The 15130-nt window shown below is 46.4% G+C and overlaps 1 protein-coding gene across 2 annotated transcripts in view; it reads left to right on the top strand.

Annotated features, from left to right (window-relative positions):
* Positions 1-15130, top strand: part of LOC146348344 (copine-5) — a 191247-nt gene that overhangs the window by 90637 nt on the left and 85480 nt on the right. Inside the window, exon 7 of one of the 2 annotated variants that reach the window (XM_084848305.1) lies at positions 12997-13056. The exons of the other annotated variant lie outside the window; for it this stretch is intronic. Coding sequence (XP_084704431.1) covers positions 12997-13056 — 60 coding nt within the window. The remainder of the gene's footprint in view (positions 1-12996; positions 13057-15130) is intronic. 2 annotated transcript variants of the gene reach the window in all.

Below are 15130 nucleotides of genomic sequence, written 5' to 3'. Positions count from 1 at the left end.
AGGGGGGGGGATTTGGGGAAGCAAATGGTGGGGGTAAGGTTTAATCCTCCCCTCCCTGTGCAAGGTCCTGATGTGAATTGGGCCTGCACACACTTACACTAGAGAAGAAAAAGAAGATAAGCCGCAGCTACATGCTATGCAGTTAACACAACGGGGCTGTTCACACAACACGCTAACCCACACTCACTTGAGTGTGGGTTGTTGTTGACCCATGCGTTGTTTGTTGGGCTAGTGTGTTGTCTGAACCCAGGACATTTTCTGCAGGGTGGCTTGTCAACCATGCAGTGTGGCTTGTTAACCATCCTGAACAACCCAACAACAAACCATGGATTCCCAAGATGACCTGTTTGAGAAGAATAAGCCACACCACATGGTTAACAAGCCACCATGTGGAAAATGTCCTGGGTTCAGACAACACACTAATCCGCATTTCAACAAACAACCCATGGCTCAACAATTACCCACAGTCAACCACTGGGTGTGGGTTAGCACGGAGTACAAACCCAGTCAACGTTTAGTTTGATCCTGAGGAGCTAGTGGTGGGAGTTCAGAACTGTGATCATGCAGTTTTACAAGTGCAGCTTTGAGTTGCTTGCGACAGCATCTTGTTGCCTGAGAGAACTGCTCCAGAGCCCCAGGAAGGCACCAGGTGCTAAGGGTCCCCTTGCAATTGCCAGCCATAATTGGAAATGAAGATACATACAGTGAGAGAGAGATTCACTCTTCTGCCTTTGGAGAAGCTCCTCATTAATTCAAAAGCACCATGGGAGGGTGAATGCACAGCAGCATGTATGAGTGTGTGGGGGCATTATGGAGACCCACTGTGGAAGTAATTATCACGGCCACTGGAAATAACTCAGAACCCCACACTTTCTCCCCAGAGAAGCAGGAGGCACAAAGTGCCCATCCTGTCAGGATATTAAGAAACATAAAGGGAGATGGATTCCTAATCATTATTTAGACCCTGTGCCACTCTTCTAGTGTACAAAATGCTTTCACAACCCTCATTTGTTTTTGCCTCATGAGGGCCCTGTAGGTCATGTCATTATTGCTCCCATTCTATAGATTGGAAAGTGAGACGCAGACACAGCGGCTTGGATCCCAAGAACTGTGAGCAGGAAGAAGCTCACAGAATGGGGCTTTCCCACCCTAAAGCAGACAAACGAGGATCAAAAGCCGCTGTAGAAAAAGGCCAGACATGAAGGGGGAAAGAGAGAGCTGTGTAAGCGGCTATATATCTAGACATGTTTCAAGGAAATACATCTCTTTATCAAGGGATTTCCTTCAGTGCTTTTTGGAAGAGTGCTTGGGGGACCTTCTCTTGCAGCTCGCCTTAGGTCAGAACAAACCACTTGTACAGCTTTTGTGTGTGGGTGTTTGACTTTCCCCTCCCCTCCTCCCCCCATGCAGCCCATTGCATTCCCTGACACTCCTCTCTGGAAGGTCGGGGGACCCTCCTGAGCTGCTTGTGCAAGGTTCCTCCATCTAACACCCCCACCCCCCACAGTCCCCTGCATGTCATCTCACTCTTCAGGAGGATTTCTTAACCAGTGCCAGATCCAGGTTTTGGGGGCCCTTTGACAAGACACCATCAACGGCCCCCCCTCCCTCAGCGAGCCTCCTTCTCACTGCCAGCTGCTCTTACTCCTCCTCCTCCTCATTGCTACCCCTTGCTTGCTTGACAGGCCGAGAGCCAGTAAGCAAGTCTACTGCTCCACCTTCTCACCACCACCATTGTTTGGGTCAGAGCAAGAGGGAGGTGAACAAGCAGGTTGCAGTGCTGAAGAGGAGGAGCCACTCCAAGGGCTTCTTGTCAGTGGGGCCCTGCTGGGTGACCATGCCTACCCTTGATGCTGGCCTTCTTCCCAGCTCTCCTGAGGGACCTTTCAGGAGGCTGCACAGAGGAGGAAAGAACTGAGTAGATGAAGCTTCAACTTGTGTTACACTACAGGGTGGAGGTGGAAACGCAGCATGGTGGACTTCATGTTCTTTCTAGATCATTTGCCATAATTGAAGTTCTGTCAAGGTCAAGAATTACTGTAGTGGTTTAGGGCAGCTGCTTAGGCCAAACCTGCCCGTGTTATTACTGGGGTTTTATCCAAGCTGTATTAACATCATTATTTCTTGTGGAGAATCTATGCACAATGCATAAGCATATGGCAAATACTGGTGCTATTACTGAAATGAGCTTACTTCAGAAATGATGTGGAGTTAGCATCATAATTCCACCTTTCATTCAGAGACACTGGACCCCATTTCTATGAACTAGAAATGCCTTATGGGGGGTCAAACTACACCTTACATTAAATATGTAGTGTGTAACTGACCCCTCTCTTTGTTTTTTACTTTAGTGTAAGTGTGTGTGGCCCCAATTTGGATCAGGAACATGGCCACAAGGAAGGGAGGATTAAACCTTCCCCCACCCCTCACACACTGTTTGCTTCCTCAGGGTTAAAAAAAAAGAATAAAGGCCTACATGGATGCCAGTATAGACTTCTTTGTTTTATTACCCCCACCCCACCCAGTTCAGGGGTCAGGGAAGGTTTAATCCTCCCATCCTGGTATGCTGTGGTCCCAATCCAAATCAGGGTCCACGTGCAATTACACCTGAGTTAAAGAACAGACAGGTCAGCTACATGCTACATAATTAATGGAACATATAATAAGGCCTGAATGTTCCTTAGTTATTACATAAAAATTAGTGTCTTTTCTCCACCTCTGAAGGCTACTTCCTGAATTCTTGTTAATGTACCTTCAGCTTGTTCCTGTGATGATCACAATGTTGGAAAGACTTGTATTCATGTGAGTTGTTCACTCACTCATATGCTGAAAATTCTGGAACTGATACTCGACATCAGTATAGTGGGCCTGTTCACACAACCATTTCAGCCTATGGCAGCCATGGCTTTCAGACAGCCCATGCTGCCATGGGCTAGACTGGTAATGGCCTGGGCTGGGTTGGCCAATTCCGCATCCTGAACTCAGCCTGTGTTGGCGTTTGCTGCTCCATTGCAACTGCAGCTGTGTCGAGTGGTTGGCATCAGCTGCCAAAAGCCAAACTGGGCAGAGTTCAGTGTATGGTGTCAGCATGCATGCAGCCAGCTCAGCCCTTGGCAGCAGACTCGAAGACAGCACAGACTGACCGGAGTGGCTTATCGGTGCACCTTAACGAATGTATAACTTTGGAAGCAGGCCTCACATTGCAGAGTGTGCTAAACTCTCTTCCCCCCAGTGCCGGCTCCACGTTTTTGAGGGCTCTCGGACAGGACACCCTTGGTGGGGGCCCTCCCTCATTGAGTCTACCTTCTCGCAGCCGTTGTGACCAGCTGCTCTTGCTCCTCATCCTCTTCCTCATCACTGCTCCCACTTGCTTGCTTGACAGGCAGAGAGCCAGGGAGCAAGTAGGCAGTGGCACCTACCGCTCCTCCTTCTCACCACCACCATTGTCTGGGCCAGAGCAAGAGGCAGGTGAGCAAGCAGGTTGCAATGGTGAAGAGCAGGAGGAATTCCAGGGGACTCCTGTTAGTGGGCCACTGCTGGGATGTGGGGCATCGGGCAGGCACCCATCCATGCCTACCCTTAATGCCGGCCCTCCTTCCTGCCTGCCTGCCTGGGTCACAGCGCAGAATCATTTTCTCAGCATGGACAGATTGATTGCACCACAATTGGCAGAGCGGATGAGCTGCCAGGGAGCTCACAGCAAACCAGGCACTGTACTGATTTAATAACACACACCGAGGGGAGTGAAAGATGTACCCCTACATCAGCACAATCTTTGCTCTGCTTGGATCTCCAGGAGGTGTGAGGAGCCCTTTCAAGCACAGCTACAAAGCCAGTGTTCTTGTGCGTGTTTCTCCCTGCCACCCCCAGGTACCTGTCATATTTGCGATGGAAGATGCAGCTGCTGACACAGCGCTTTGCCTTTTCATCTCCTAGCCTCTGATTTAGTGTTGATAGTTTGGAGGAGCGGGCAGCTTGGGAATAACCAGCTCCTGGGAGACAGCAGAACATAATTGGCCTCTGTGTTTTGAACATCTGTTTGCGGCCTGCTAAGCTGGCGAAGTGCTTTTCTGAAAGAAAGGGACAATGAAACATAGAAAGAGGAGATTGACAGTACTAATCTACAGCCCCATCCTCAGCATAGGCAGAGCCAGCCCAAGATATTTTGGTGTATGAGGCAAAAATTTAAATGCTGTCTCCTCTCCCTTGGGAAAGAAAAGTCTAATAATGGTTAGATTTAGGATCAACTTCTGTATTCTGTATTTAATTATTAAACTACTGGCAATTTCCAGAGTAAAGGGTGAGTAATGGCTCCACCTTTAATGCTGAACGGCACTGGACATGTATGTAGGTTTTTCACTTAGGATGTACCTGTTTAGGGGCTTTCTCCTGCTCCCTGTTTGGTGTTTTCATGGCATGGCAAAATCCTGCACTGACTATGCTCCTTGGTCACCATACAACATGTGTTTGCTGCAGCTCTGGGATCATCCAGTCATGGCAATTGGCCACTGGCTCTAACTGGCTTTTTTCGCAGCTGGGATGTACTCCTCCAGTAAATGTATGAGACATGTGGGCGGCAGGAGCAGCAGGCAGGGGAGCTTTTCTGACCTTTTCAGATGGAATTCTGCTTCTCCTGAGTGTTAATTCCAACATCCCATGCTAGCACAATAGCGACACTGAAGGCAGCAGGTTTCTTAAGTACAGTTTCCAGCTAGGCTAATTCAAGATTGTTTCCCCCCACCCCGCTAATTCATAAGATTACTACCCTTTGAGTCTGCTTTAAAAAAATGCATTTTAAATCCAGGGGGCAAATGGTTCATTCTCCTTCCTCCCCATCTGTCTCCTTCCTCCCCCCTACTCTCTCATGCGTGCACACACACACACACACACACTGGATTCAGCATAATTTCCTTGCACAGCAGTCATTTGTCACTGGAGTCTCAATTTCCGTTACACTAGTAATTCTTCAGAAATTCATCGGCATGGCTCAGTCCTTGGCAGAATGCCTGCCATCCACAATGGATGGGTCCCTTCAACCTGAGAGGTATTTTAGTGAATGTCACACACTTTTCAAGGGGCAAGATCAGCACACACCGAGGCAGCAAGAGAGTCGTGTGGTATCAATCGTACAGCTGATTTTGCATGCTGCCTTCAATGTGTGCAATCAAAACTATCTGCCCCCATTTAAGTAGCTAGAAGGAAGGAGCAGTCTATGTTTGTCTGGGAATTAGCACAGTTGGCTGAAGCATCCACTTAGCATTTTCCTCCTCCCACTGGGGGAAGCAAGTGTCAGGAGTGATCCCCAGTCACTGCTTGTCAAAGCCAGGCCAGGCCAGAGCAGAGAGAGAACAACTGTAGGAAAGAGACACAGTGGGAGAATCAGTCCTGTCCTTCCTTGTCGTGGGTGTGGCCCACATGGACCGATGAGGAAGCCGCTGGAAGCAATGATCAGTTGCCACCATTGCCCCACCATCCACCTGCTCAGCTGTGCATGCAGTGTGAGGCAAAAGGAATCAAAGGACTGCCTCTCTGTGTGTTTGGGATTAACCCAGTTTCCTCAAGTAGGGCTTGGACATCGCAAGTATGATGAGAGATCCCCAACTCTTGCTGTCTGTAGTGACTTCTGCAGTGCACACAGTGGAAGGCTTGATTTCATGCATTTTCTACATTACAGGTAGGGATGTCGGATAAAGCTGCAATGGATTGAAATGAGTTTGGATTTTCATGAATCCAACCTGCAGATTCTGCAGCAGACTGGCTTTCTTTGAGTCACATGGAGCAGCTTTTTACTTGTTGGAGGGATTTGTGTAAATACACATTCGTGCAAATGTGCACTTGCACTTATGCGCATTAGCACACATGAACATTTGCACAAGTGAAACAAAATTCTTGTACATCCCTAACAAAATTCCATTAATGTGCAGGTGATGGAACGAAAGATACCTGACAATCCACGAAACATAGATGGAAGAGATTTAACAATAGCACTTGGACAATGTGTGAATCAGCTCATAAATATTATGGTAATCTGTTGGGCTGTTTGCTAGGATGCCAGAGGAGACAGATCCCACATAACCATGGCTGCATGGTCTAGTACTGGCCCAGGAGAAAGTGGGGCAAGCAGTCATAGTACCATTAAAATAAGGCATAATGTGATGTGAAGTGAAATAACTCAGCTGATGTTCAACAACCCACTGCATGGTGCAGGTTGTGTGAATTGTCTGAAGACTGGAAGGCAGCCAGTGTGTTATTAGGACTCCTTAGCCTGGCTTGCTGAACTGTAAAGAGGCAAACTGGGACTAATTTAGCTGCCTTGGCTGTATTGGCTTTAGCTGCCCCACAGATAGTGTTATACTGGAGCCAGGGCTCACAGGGAATGCCGTGCACTTCTTCTATTAGCAGAGAAGCTGACATCATCTGCTACCCCCCTCAGAATTCCCTGTTCCCTCTGAGCTTAGCTGCAATCCTCACAATGACCCAGTTCACACATAATGGCAGCAAATCGTGGGTTAATTAATTAACCCATGATTTCTCTGGGCACATGCTGCTTTGCATAATCAACCTCCAATCTGCCCAATTGAAAGTTGTTTTGTGACATGTGGACCTGGATGCTATGGGTTATTTGTGGGTTAAACAACCCACAGTTGATGTAAGATTAGTTCTTAGGTTAACTGTGGGTTGTTTAACCCATGAATAACCCATAGTGTTCAGGGCCGCGTGTCACAAAACAACCTCAGGTTGATCATGCAAAGTGGCAGCAGTACGTACCTGGCATGTGACCTGGCAAACTGTGGGTTAATTAATTAACCCACGATTTGCCACTGTTATGTGCGAATGGATCCAGAAGCTGGGGGGAAATGAGTTTTCCTAGTAGCACTAGCTGTGAGCTATCCCTGTTGTAATGCAAAGTATTTTGGGATGGCTTGGTCTTGAATGGGTAATTAGGATCCATTAACTTTACAAAAGACCTGCTCTTGGTAGAGATGAAAAGTGCTAGAATTGGTTTGCTGATATGGATCTTCATAGCTGCCTGCATTTGGGGCTCTCTGTGGGGGGCATAGCTACAGGGGCTGTCATGGTGAGTGCCTGTACTTCAAAATTTACTACTATACCACTGCCTACAGCCCCTGAAAAGGGAAGCAGGAAAAGGCTGTCAACTATCTTTGCACATAATAATTGGACTCCACACCATATTAAATTCTGTCACCCTGAATTTGGCTGCTTGCTTCTGGGGCTTTGCTTCCGCTTACCCTCTGTTCTCTGCAAATGTTTCCCTTGAACCTGCTGCCTGTTCTGAATTTTTTTCCTAGCCTTGTCCAGTTGCCTGCTTGGCTTTATTCATGTTTCAGGGCCTAATCCTCTCTTGCTTCTGTCTTGGTCCCGATTCTGCCTCAAGCCCAGTCCTGCCGAGATGAGTGCTCCAGCTCCTGCTCCTTTATGCAGCTCACACATTGGCTGGCGCTTGACATGTATGGACTTGTAGCAGTGCAAACAGAATTTGCTTTCATGCTAGATCTACATTTGGCTTTGGAGGAGAGTTGGTCACCGTTAGGACATGGTGGGGATGTTCATAGAGCCAGATACATGATATGAATAGCTACTTTGGTGCAACTAAAGGAGGCTGATCAGGCTGAGACTTGCTAGTTGATGGCAAATTCTCTGCCTCTTCCGAGAGAAACAGCATCCAACCAAGCTGTGTCCTCTGACTCCCCAATTTGCTCATCAATGCCCTCTCCAGCTGATAGGGAGAAAGGTTGCTGCTCTTCATTGTCAGGCACTGCAGCTGGGGTGATCAGTCATCTCTGCTTGGTCACCACCTACCATTATTTAAACTGCATGGTGATCGCAACCTGAACACCAGCCTTTCTGAGCCTCATCTCAGCCCTCTTGTTGCAATGGGAATGGGCACAGCCACAGTGGCATGTGCAATAAAAGTAGACATATCCTGGCTCCCAATTTGGCCAAAGCATGATATCTCCCCCTATGTCCATATGCTGCTGACCTCACAAAAAGAGGAGCAAAGAGCACGGCTATATAATATGTGGAACCCACTTTCACCCTTTAAATAGAAAAGTGCAAAGTAAAAAAGTTCCTTCATCTCGTATGAGGTCTTTGGTTTCTATTCCACATTCTGCCACTAAGATTATTTTCCTGGCCTGTTGCTTTGATCCTGTTACTCCACTTCTGAAATCTCTTCATCAGCTCCCTGTTCCTTTTAGGATTCAGTATAAGCTTCTTCTAACGACTTTTAAAGCCTGTCATGGGCAAGCTCCTCCTTATCTTTCAGCCCTTGTTTTGCATTATAGCCCTGCTTGTGTTTTTCATTCCTGGAATGGTATCTTTCTTACCCAGCCAAGGGTTTTTACTTTCCTTGCTTGGTTCCGTCCTTTTTCTCTGGCTTCTCCCTATTCCTGGAATTCTCTTCCAGAGATTTTGCAGATGGTTGGTTCAATTTCTGTTTTTGAATCTCAGTTTAAAACTTTTCTCTTTTCCAAAGGTTTGGAATTTTAGCTTGGATTTTATTCATTGCTTGGTAATATTGATTATTTATGTTTGTATTTTTCCCTGTGCCCGTTTGATGCATTCCCTTCCCTTCCTTGGTTTTATTGTGTGATTTTATTAGAACGTACACTTCTGTGGCAGGGATTTGTTTTTTCGTTGTTTTATTCTGTACAGAGCCATGTACACTGATGACACTAAATGAATGAATGAATGAATGTGTGGAAACACTGCATGCAAGAAGGTGGTGGCTGTTTCATATTACACAGGAGATTTGGCCAGCATCCCAGATTCCACAATTATTAGTGAAAGAACCTACCCCAGAAAGAAAAAGGCAGGGCCTTTTCCCATGTAATGATAAACCATGGTTTAATGCAGGTTGGGCAACTTGTGGTCTTCCAGATGTTTTGGCTTACAACTCCTATCAGCTGTACCCAGTATAGCTAATGGTGAGGGATTATGGGGATTGTAGGCCAAAACATTTGGAGGATCACAACTTGCCTACTCCTGGTTTATGTGCTGTGGGAACAAGCCTCAGTGAGCTTTGTTCCCTTAGCACTAAACAATAGTTTAGTATTGTGTGCAAAAAGGCCTTGTGTCTTTCCTTCTGGAGCAGGCTCTTTGGCAATCATTGTGGAATCAGCAACATTGCCAGCTTGTGTGCTACACCCTCCCTCTCTCCTCCTCTGGTGTGGTCCAAGGAGATCAGAAGCATTCACTTCAATTTTTCAACTAACCACAGTTCCTTGTTACTTCTGAACTCTTTCAGGGTAGTGGTAGTGGTGGACTCTGGTCAGTTTAAACTATGGTTTGTTAACAAACCAGCATCATAAATCACAGTTTGATCCTGGCTTGTTCAAACAAATCAGAGTTTAAACAAACCAAAGTTCCCCTGAGTTCAGGAGTAACAAGGAACTCTGGTTAGTTTAAAGCAGAAGCATTTGCTTCCGATCTTCTTGCTGCCATTCCGGAGGAGGAGAGGGAAGGGAAGCATGCAAGCCTGAGGCTTGTTCCCATCATGCTAAACTAGTGTTATGTGTGAAATGGGCCACAGTGATGCTCACTTCCATAATGCCTGCATGCCTCCAACCTCCAAATTGTTCTCACATATACAGCTGTGGAAGCGCTTGGAGCTAGATCACAGAGGAAGAGTCTGCTGATGCTGCAGAGCCAAGAATGCAGAAGGAATTCAACAGTGGGGGAAAGAGAGAAACAGGAGAGCCAAATAACTTTAGGTCCACATAAAATCAGGGAGAAGGCCACAGGTTCCCCACCCCTGACCTAGGCCTTGGTCTTGAAGCTGTTTGATATCTGAAACTTGCTGTGCTGTGGCAAAGGAAAATGTGTTGCTGCCACCCATTGAGAAATTGCTATGTCTGTGACCACTGCTGGTCCATCTCAGTCATTTGGCTAGGGCCAGTTCAGGCTCTCCCACCACCTGATGCAGAAGAGAGCACGCACTCCTCCTCTACGTCTCCCCCCGACACCTGTCACATCTCCCCCACCCCCCATTGCATCACCCATCTACCTTCCCATTGCCGCCACTGCTGCTACCGCTCTCTGAAGAGCCACATCAGCCATAAATGTGGCCAGCGTGGCTCATCAGAGAGCTGGCTAGGCCCAACTACCTGGCTCTGAGGGGGTTCTTCCTCAGAGCCAGACATTGCGGTAGGGGTGTCCCCTCCCATAATGCCTGACACGGTTTACGGTTGACATGGTTCTTTGGGGATTCTGCCCACCTGCCCTCTGGATTGCCCTAAGAGGTTCTTAGGGCAAGCCAGAGAATGGGTGGTTGCTGTGGAGAGCCCCACTGATTGCTCCCCCTTGTGGCTTGCCCTAAGAAGTGGGAGAGCAGGGCCAACAGGGTTATCTGGAGCACCCACAGTAGCGCTGCCAGGTGGCAGCTCCAGAGAGCCCAGCCAGCTCGACTCAGCCCCTGAGGAAAATGCCATGAGGGGCAGTGGCCAGCGGGACTTTCTGGAGCACCTGCCTAGTGGCATTCATCCAGCCAGGCGCTCACCTGCTTGGCCACGGGCCTCCACAGCAGGCCCTCTGGGTGGCGTAGCACACTAGTCTTTGCCACTTCGCTGCCAGAGGTGGCGGATTCACCCCACCTCATGGGAGAGCTGGCCCCGACGTTGGCCACTGGAAAGGGGCAGTGCCCAGTCCAGAGCAGTGAGATACACATTTCTTTCTTGTGAATGAATCCTATTTCCATCCTTCTTCATAGGAGCAAACAACAGGTTAGTCCCATCACATCCTTGCAGGGTGGAGGGAGACCCAAACTGACTGTAGAAGTTGTAGCTTTACAGTTGCCTCTTCCAATTCTACTGTCACTGAAGAGCTGTGCCAAGGCACAAAGACAGAAGGCTAAGTGGCTAAGAGCATTTGATGAGAGAAGGAGGGAACCTCAGTCAGGTTCTATAAATATTGTCAAGGAAACTGTATCGGTGAAGGAAGCGAATTAGTCACTGTCTCAGTAGCTATGGCCCCAAGCCAAGGAAGAGGGGGGAATTTAGAAGGTATAATTGTTCTTAGTAGCAAGGGAGAGGGTGGAAGGGGGACGCTCAGAGAGACTCCAACATTGCAGCAACTATCTCCCACCAGCTTGTGCATAAACACCAAGTTGCTAGGTTAAACTCCAGAGCCAGGGTAGTACTTCTGTCAAGGTCGTGATGCGCTTGATCATTGGCAAGCAGGCAGATTCTGTCATGATCTTATCTCATTGAATGTAATTTCCATTTTTGTCTGTAGGGTGTTTTCAAGGAATGAGAATGTTGAAGGGCGAGTGCTTATGGACAAAGAGCAGGGCTCCAGAGAAACGCAGCCAGAAGGTCCTCTTCCCCAATATAGACAGATGCTCCTCTTGTCTGCAGTTTATGGGAGACCATCACTGATCTAATCTAACTTCACTGCTAGAACTCTTTAAGCTTCGTGATTTTAACATGTGATCCAAGAGGGCCCCATTATGAATATAGGGACAGCCGGGGCCTGACTGCGATTTGCAGTGTGCACCAAGAGGCTGATATAGCCCTCAGTGGCTGAACTGGGAGGATTGTCTTGCAGTTATTTTATTAGCATGAGGGTTGATTCACACATGTCTGTACATTGTTCACTGTGTCATCTCTCAGTTGCTTGCACTGAACTGAGAAAGTTGATATTTGAAGTGATGTGAAGCTCTGTCTTTAATATTTGATCTTTGGGGACCATTTCATACATGCATGCAATTGTTTGCTGTAGCCATCATGAACACACACATGTGAACTCAGCCTGATGCTAGACTGTAGTCTGTGCTGTTTGAACTGCCCTTCTACTGGTAGCTGGCATGTTATATAACCAAACCCACATTGCTTGCATTTATTTATTCCTTTATCTAAAATATATATATACCTTTCCATTTCAAACTGAAATGCCCAAGGTGGTTAATATCAACAATCAATTAAAATCATATTATTAAAAAAAGAAGTTAAAACACACAAGCACGAGCATAAGAGCATAAAAAGAGCCATGCTGGATCAGACCAAGGTCTATCTAGTCCAGCATTCTGTTCACACAGTGGCCAACCAGCTGTTGACCAGGAACCCACAAGCAGGGCTTGAGTACAACAGCATCCTCCCACTCATGTTCTCCAGCACCTGGTGTTCATAGGCTCAGTGCCTCTGGTACTGGAGGCAGCACATAGCCATCAAGACTAGTAGCCATTGATAGCCTTCTCCAGGCAGAAGCAGTGGGTAAAAATCAGCAAGAGAACGTCAAATAACTTGAAACACCAATCAGGCCAAAGGGTTTCACGTGGCATCAGAACGCCACCAAGAATGGGGCCAGAAGGATTTACCAGGACAGGATGTTCAACAGCCTGTGGCAGCACAGCAAGGTTCTTCCACACATCCCCATCTCAGATGGTGGTGGGATGCACAGAGGGGCCTCCACAGCTCATCTAAGTAAATGGGCAGGATAGTATCAGAGAAGGTTATCCTTTAGGGCTGCAATCCTATGTGCACTTACCTGAGATTAAATACCATTAAACTTAATGGTGCTTATTTCTGTGTAGATATGTGTAGGGTTGCACTGAGAGGGAAGGATCCATTGGCATCCAGCACTATTGATATTGCACTAGTGTAACCCAGTGCTTGTGCAATGTCAATAGTGCTTGCTAGCGTAAAGGATTTCCCAGTTAACCCATTGCACTAGCAAGCACTATTGACACATGTTTTGGGTTATGCTAGCACAACGTCAGTAGCACTAGTGCACAGATGCCATTGGATCCTTCCCTAACTGTTCTGGTTCCAAGCTGTTTAGAGCTTTAATTAAAGCTAATAACAAGGATGGGAAACCAATACCAACCCCATGCTATGATCATGAGTTGATTGGGACTGAAGAGAAAGTGATACAGGGAGATATGGAGAGAGGATCAGCTTCACAAATATTGTGAGATAACAAAAGTATGGTATCAGCAAGAATTGTAGTCTTAGCTCTTCTTTCTTTTCTTTTTTCCAGGATGGGAGCATTTACATTACATTCCAAAACTGGGAAGCCCATGCCTTCTGTCTCCAATGGGTAAGTCACTGGAGTCCATAAGAGGACTCCTATTCTCCTGTCTTTGCAGTATACCTAATATTTCTTAGCACGGAGGAATGTATTAAGAACCAAGAGCAGAGAAAGGTGGGAGGAGAAAGAGTGCTAATTCTATCACTGACTTGGCGCATTTCACCCACTGCACAACCTCATCATAATTTCCATGAGGAACAGGACTCTGTCTCTTTTTTTTTTGCCAGTGGTGGCGCATCCACTTAGAAAGCAAGCCTCTGTATGTCACTCAGAGCTTGGCACTGATGCTAGCAGTGAACTGGCATAGCCTTTTCATTCTGCTGATGGAATTCCACATTTATGCATCACCGGAGGGTTCACATACAACGTGTTGTCATAGACTGAATTTATGCTGTGAACCATCACAGTTCAGAAGTTGCTTCCATTGAGTTTACACACAGTAGAGATCAGCCCATTATTTTTAGTCATTCCTATAATTCTTTTCAGTGTACAATCTTATTTATCCTCAGAGTGACTTATCAAATAACGCTAGCTTCGGATTTCATGTAATCTGGGGAAAGAGAGAAGAGGAGAAGTGCAGGTCCCTCTACTCTTGTGTAACAGCCAAAGCGGATAGTGTCATGCCTGTTGTAGATGCTACATGGGGAGCACAAGAAGGAGCACTCAGGCTTCTTCTCCTTCCTTGTTATGGAACAAGCAAGTTCAGCCATATCACTGTCACCATCACGAACTAGAACTTTCCATTCGATGTACAGGTTTAGTGGTTGTGTTCAAAATCACAATGTGTGTTTGTCGCAAACGATACAGATGGCCCATTTGCCACATGCCAATTATGCAAAGGTTATGCTAACAGGCCTTTTTAGTTCTATGTGCTATTATCTGAGGGGATGAGGGTCAACTGTTGGGAATATAGAGCAGTATAGCCATGGTACTTGAGTATTGGATTGTAAAAGGAGCTGTCTAAATAGAACAAAAGAGCAGGAGAATATTTCCACATTCACGTTGTTTTCTTCCTGAGCTTATTTGTTCATGATTTGTTGAATCTGCACATAAAACCTTGTCAGCCAGTCCTTCCCTTAGCTGCTAGAGAATTGAAATCATAATGAAGATAGTTCACTTTATGCAGTTTGTGGGTTTTTGTAATTTAGATTTCTGGACTGCAAAAGGTCACATCAGTCATTTACTGTCTTACTTCTAATTACCAACCCTCATAGAACAAATAGACTTGTCATCCAGCTTGCAGGATGGATTCATTTTGAGCCATCATTACCCAGCATGGCCTCCTGCAGTTATGGAACTGAATGGGCAGAACAACTGTAAATCACAAAGCTGACCAAAATTGTTCTGCTCAGAAATGCTGATGGTAAAAAAAGAAGAAAGGGAAACACATTTTTAAATAAACTTTTTTTTCTTTTTAGCTTAGCTCCATGGTGAGCTATGTCTCTCAATATTCTACTTACATGTGCACTCAGAATAAATATTTCATTTTGCCTCAAACTTAAATTGGTGGGACGATTTGGCCAATTTTCATCCTGAAAAAAACCTTCTTTGTTTCTCATGCATTGTGTCACTTTCAAAAATATTTAAGTGGCTGTCTATCAGAACTCCCTTTTTAATTTGATTTAATGGAAGTATTTTATGTGTCAGCCTTTAGTGACACCTTGAAGCAGGGCTGGCCCTACCACTAGGCAGAGTGAAGCAGTCACCTCAGGCAGCAGATACTGGGAAGCAGCAGCAAGGTGTTGGTGGAGAGCCCTGTGTCCCATATGGCCTGCCCTGCACCCCCTAAGTTAGCCTGCTGCCTTTGACTTCAGCGGAGAATGCTGTCCCATTATCAATGTTGAGAACAGATTCATCTGCCAGTCCAGCTGGCTTTTTTACATGGAATGGGAGGGAGCACCATTTTGTACTTTGCCTCAGTCAGCAAAATCACTTGAGTCAGCCCTGCTTCCAGGGCAACTTATGCAGAATCATGACAACACACGCATACAAATATACACAAATATAACAATAAATAAAAAACAACAAGAATCAGCTCTAGTATATATCAAACTTAAAAGAGGGTCCCACATTTCAGATTGGG

This window comes from Heloderma suspectum, chromosome 4 (assembly GCF_057233095.1).
Source record: "Heloderma suspectum isolate Gila_16-S chromosome 4, 16-S_ref, whole genome shotgun sequence".
Taxonomy (NCBI): domain Eukaryota; kingdom Metazoa; phylum Chordata; class Lepidosauria; order Squamata; family Helodermatidae; genus Heloderma; species Heloderma suspectum.
The sequence above is the reverse complement of the archived record's forward strand: the minus strand, read 5'-3'. Positions and strand labels throughout refer to the sequence as shown.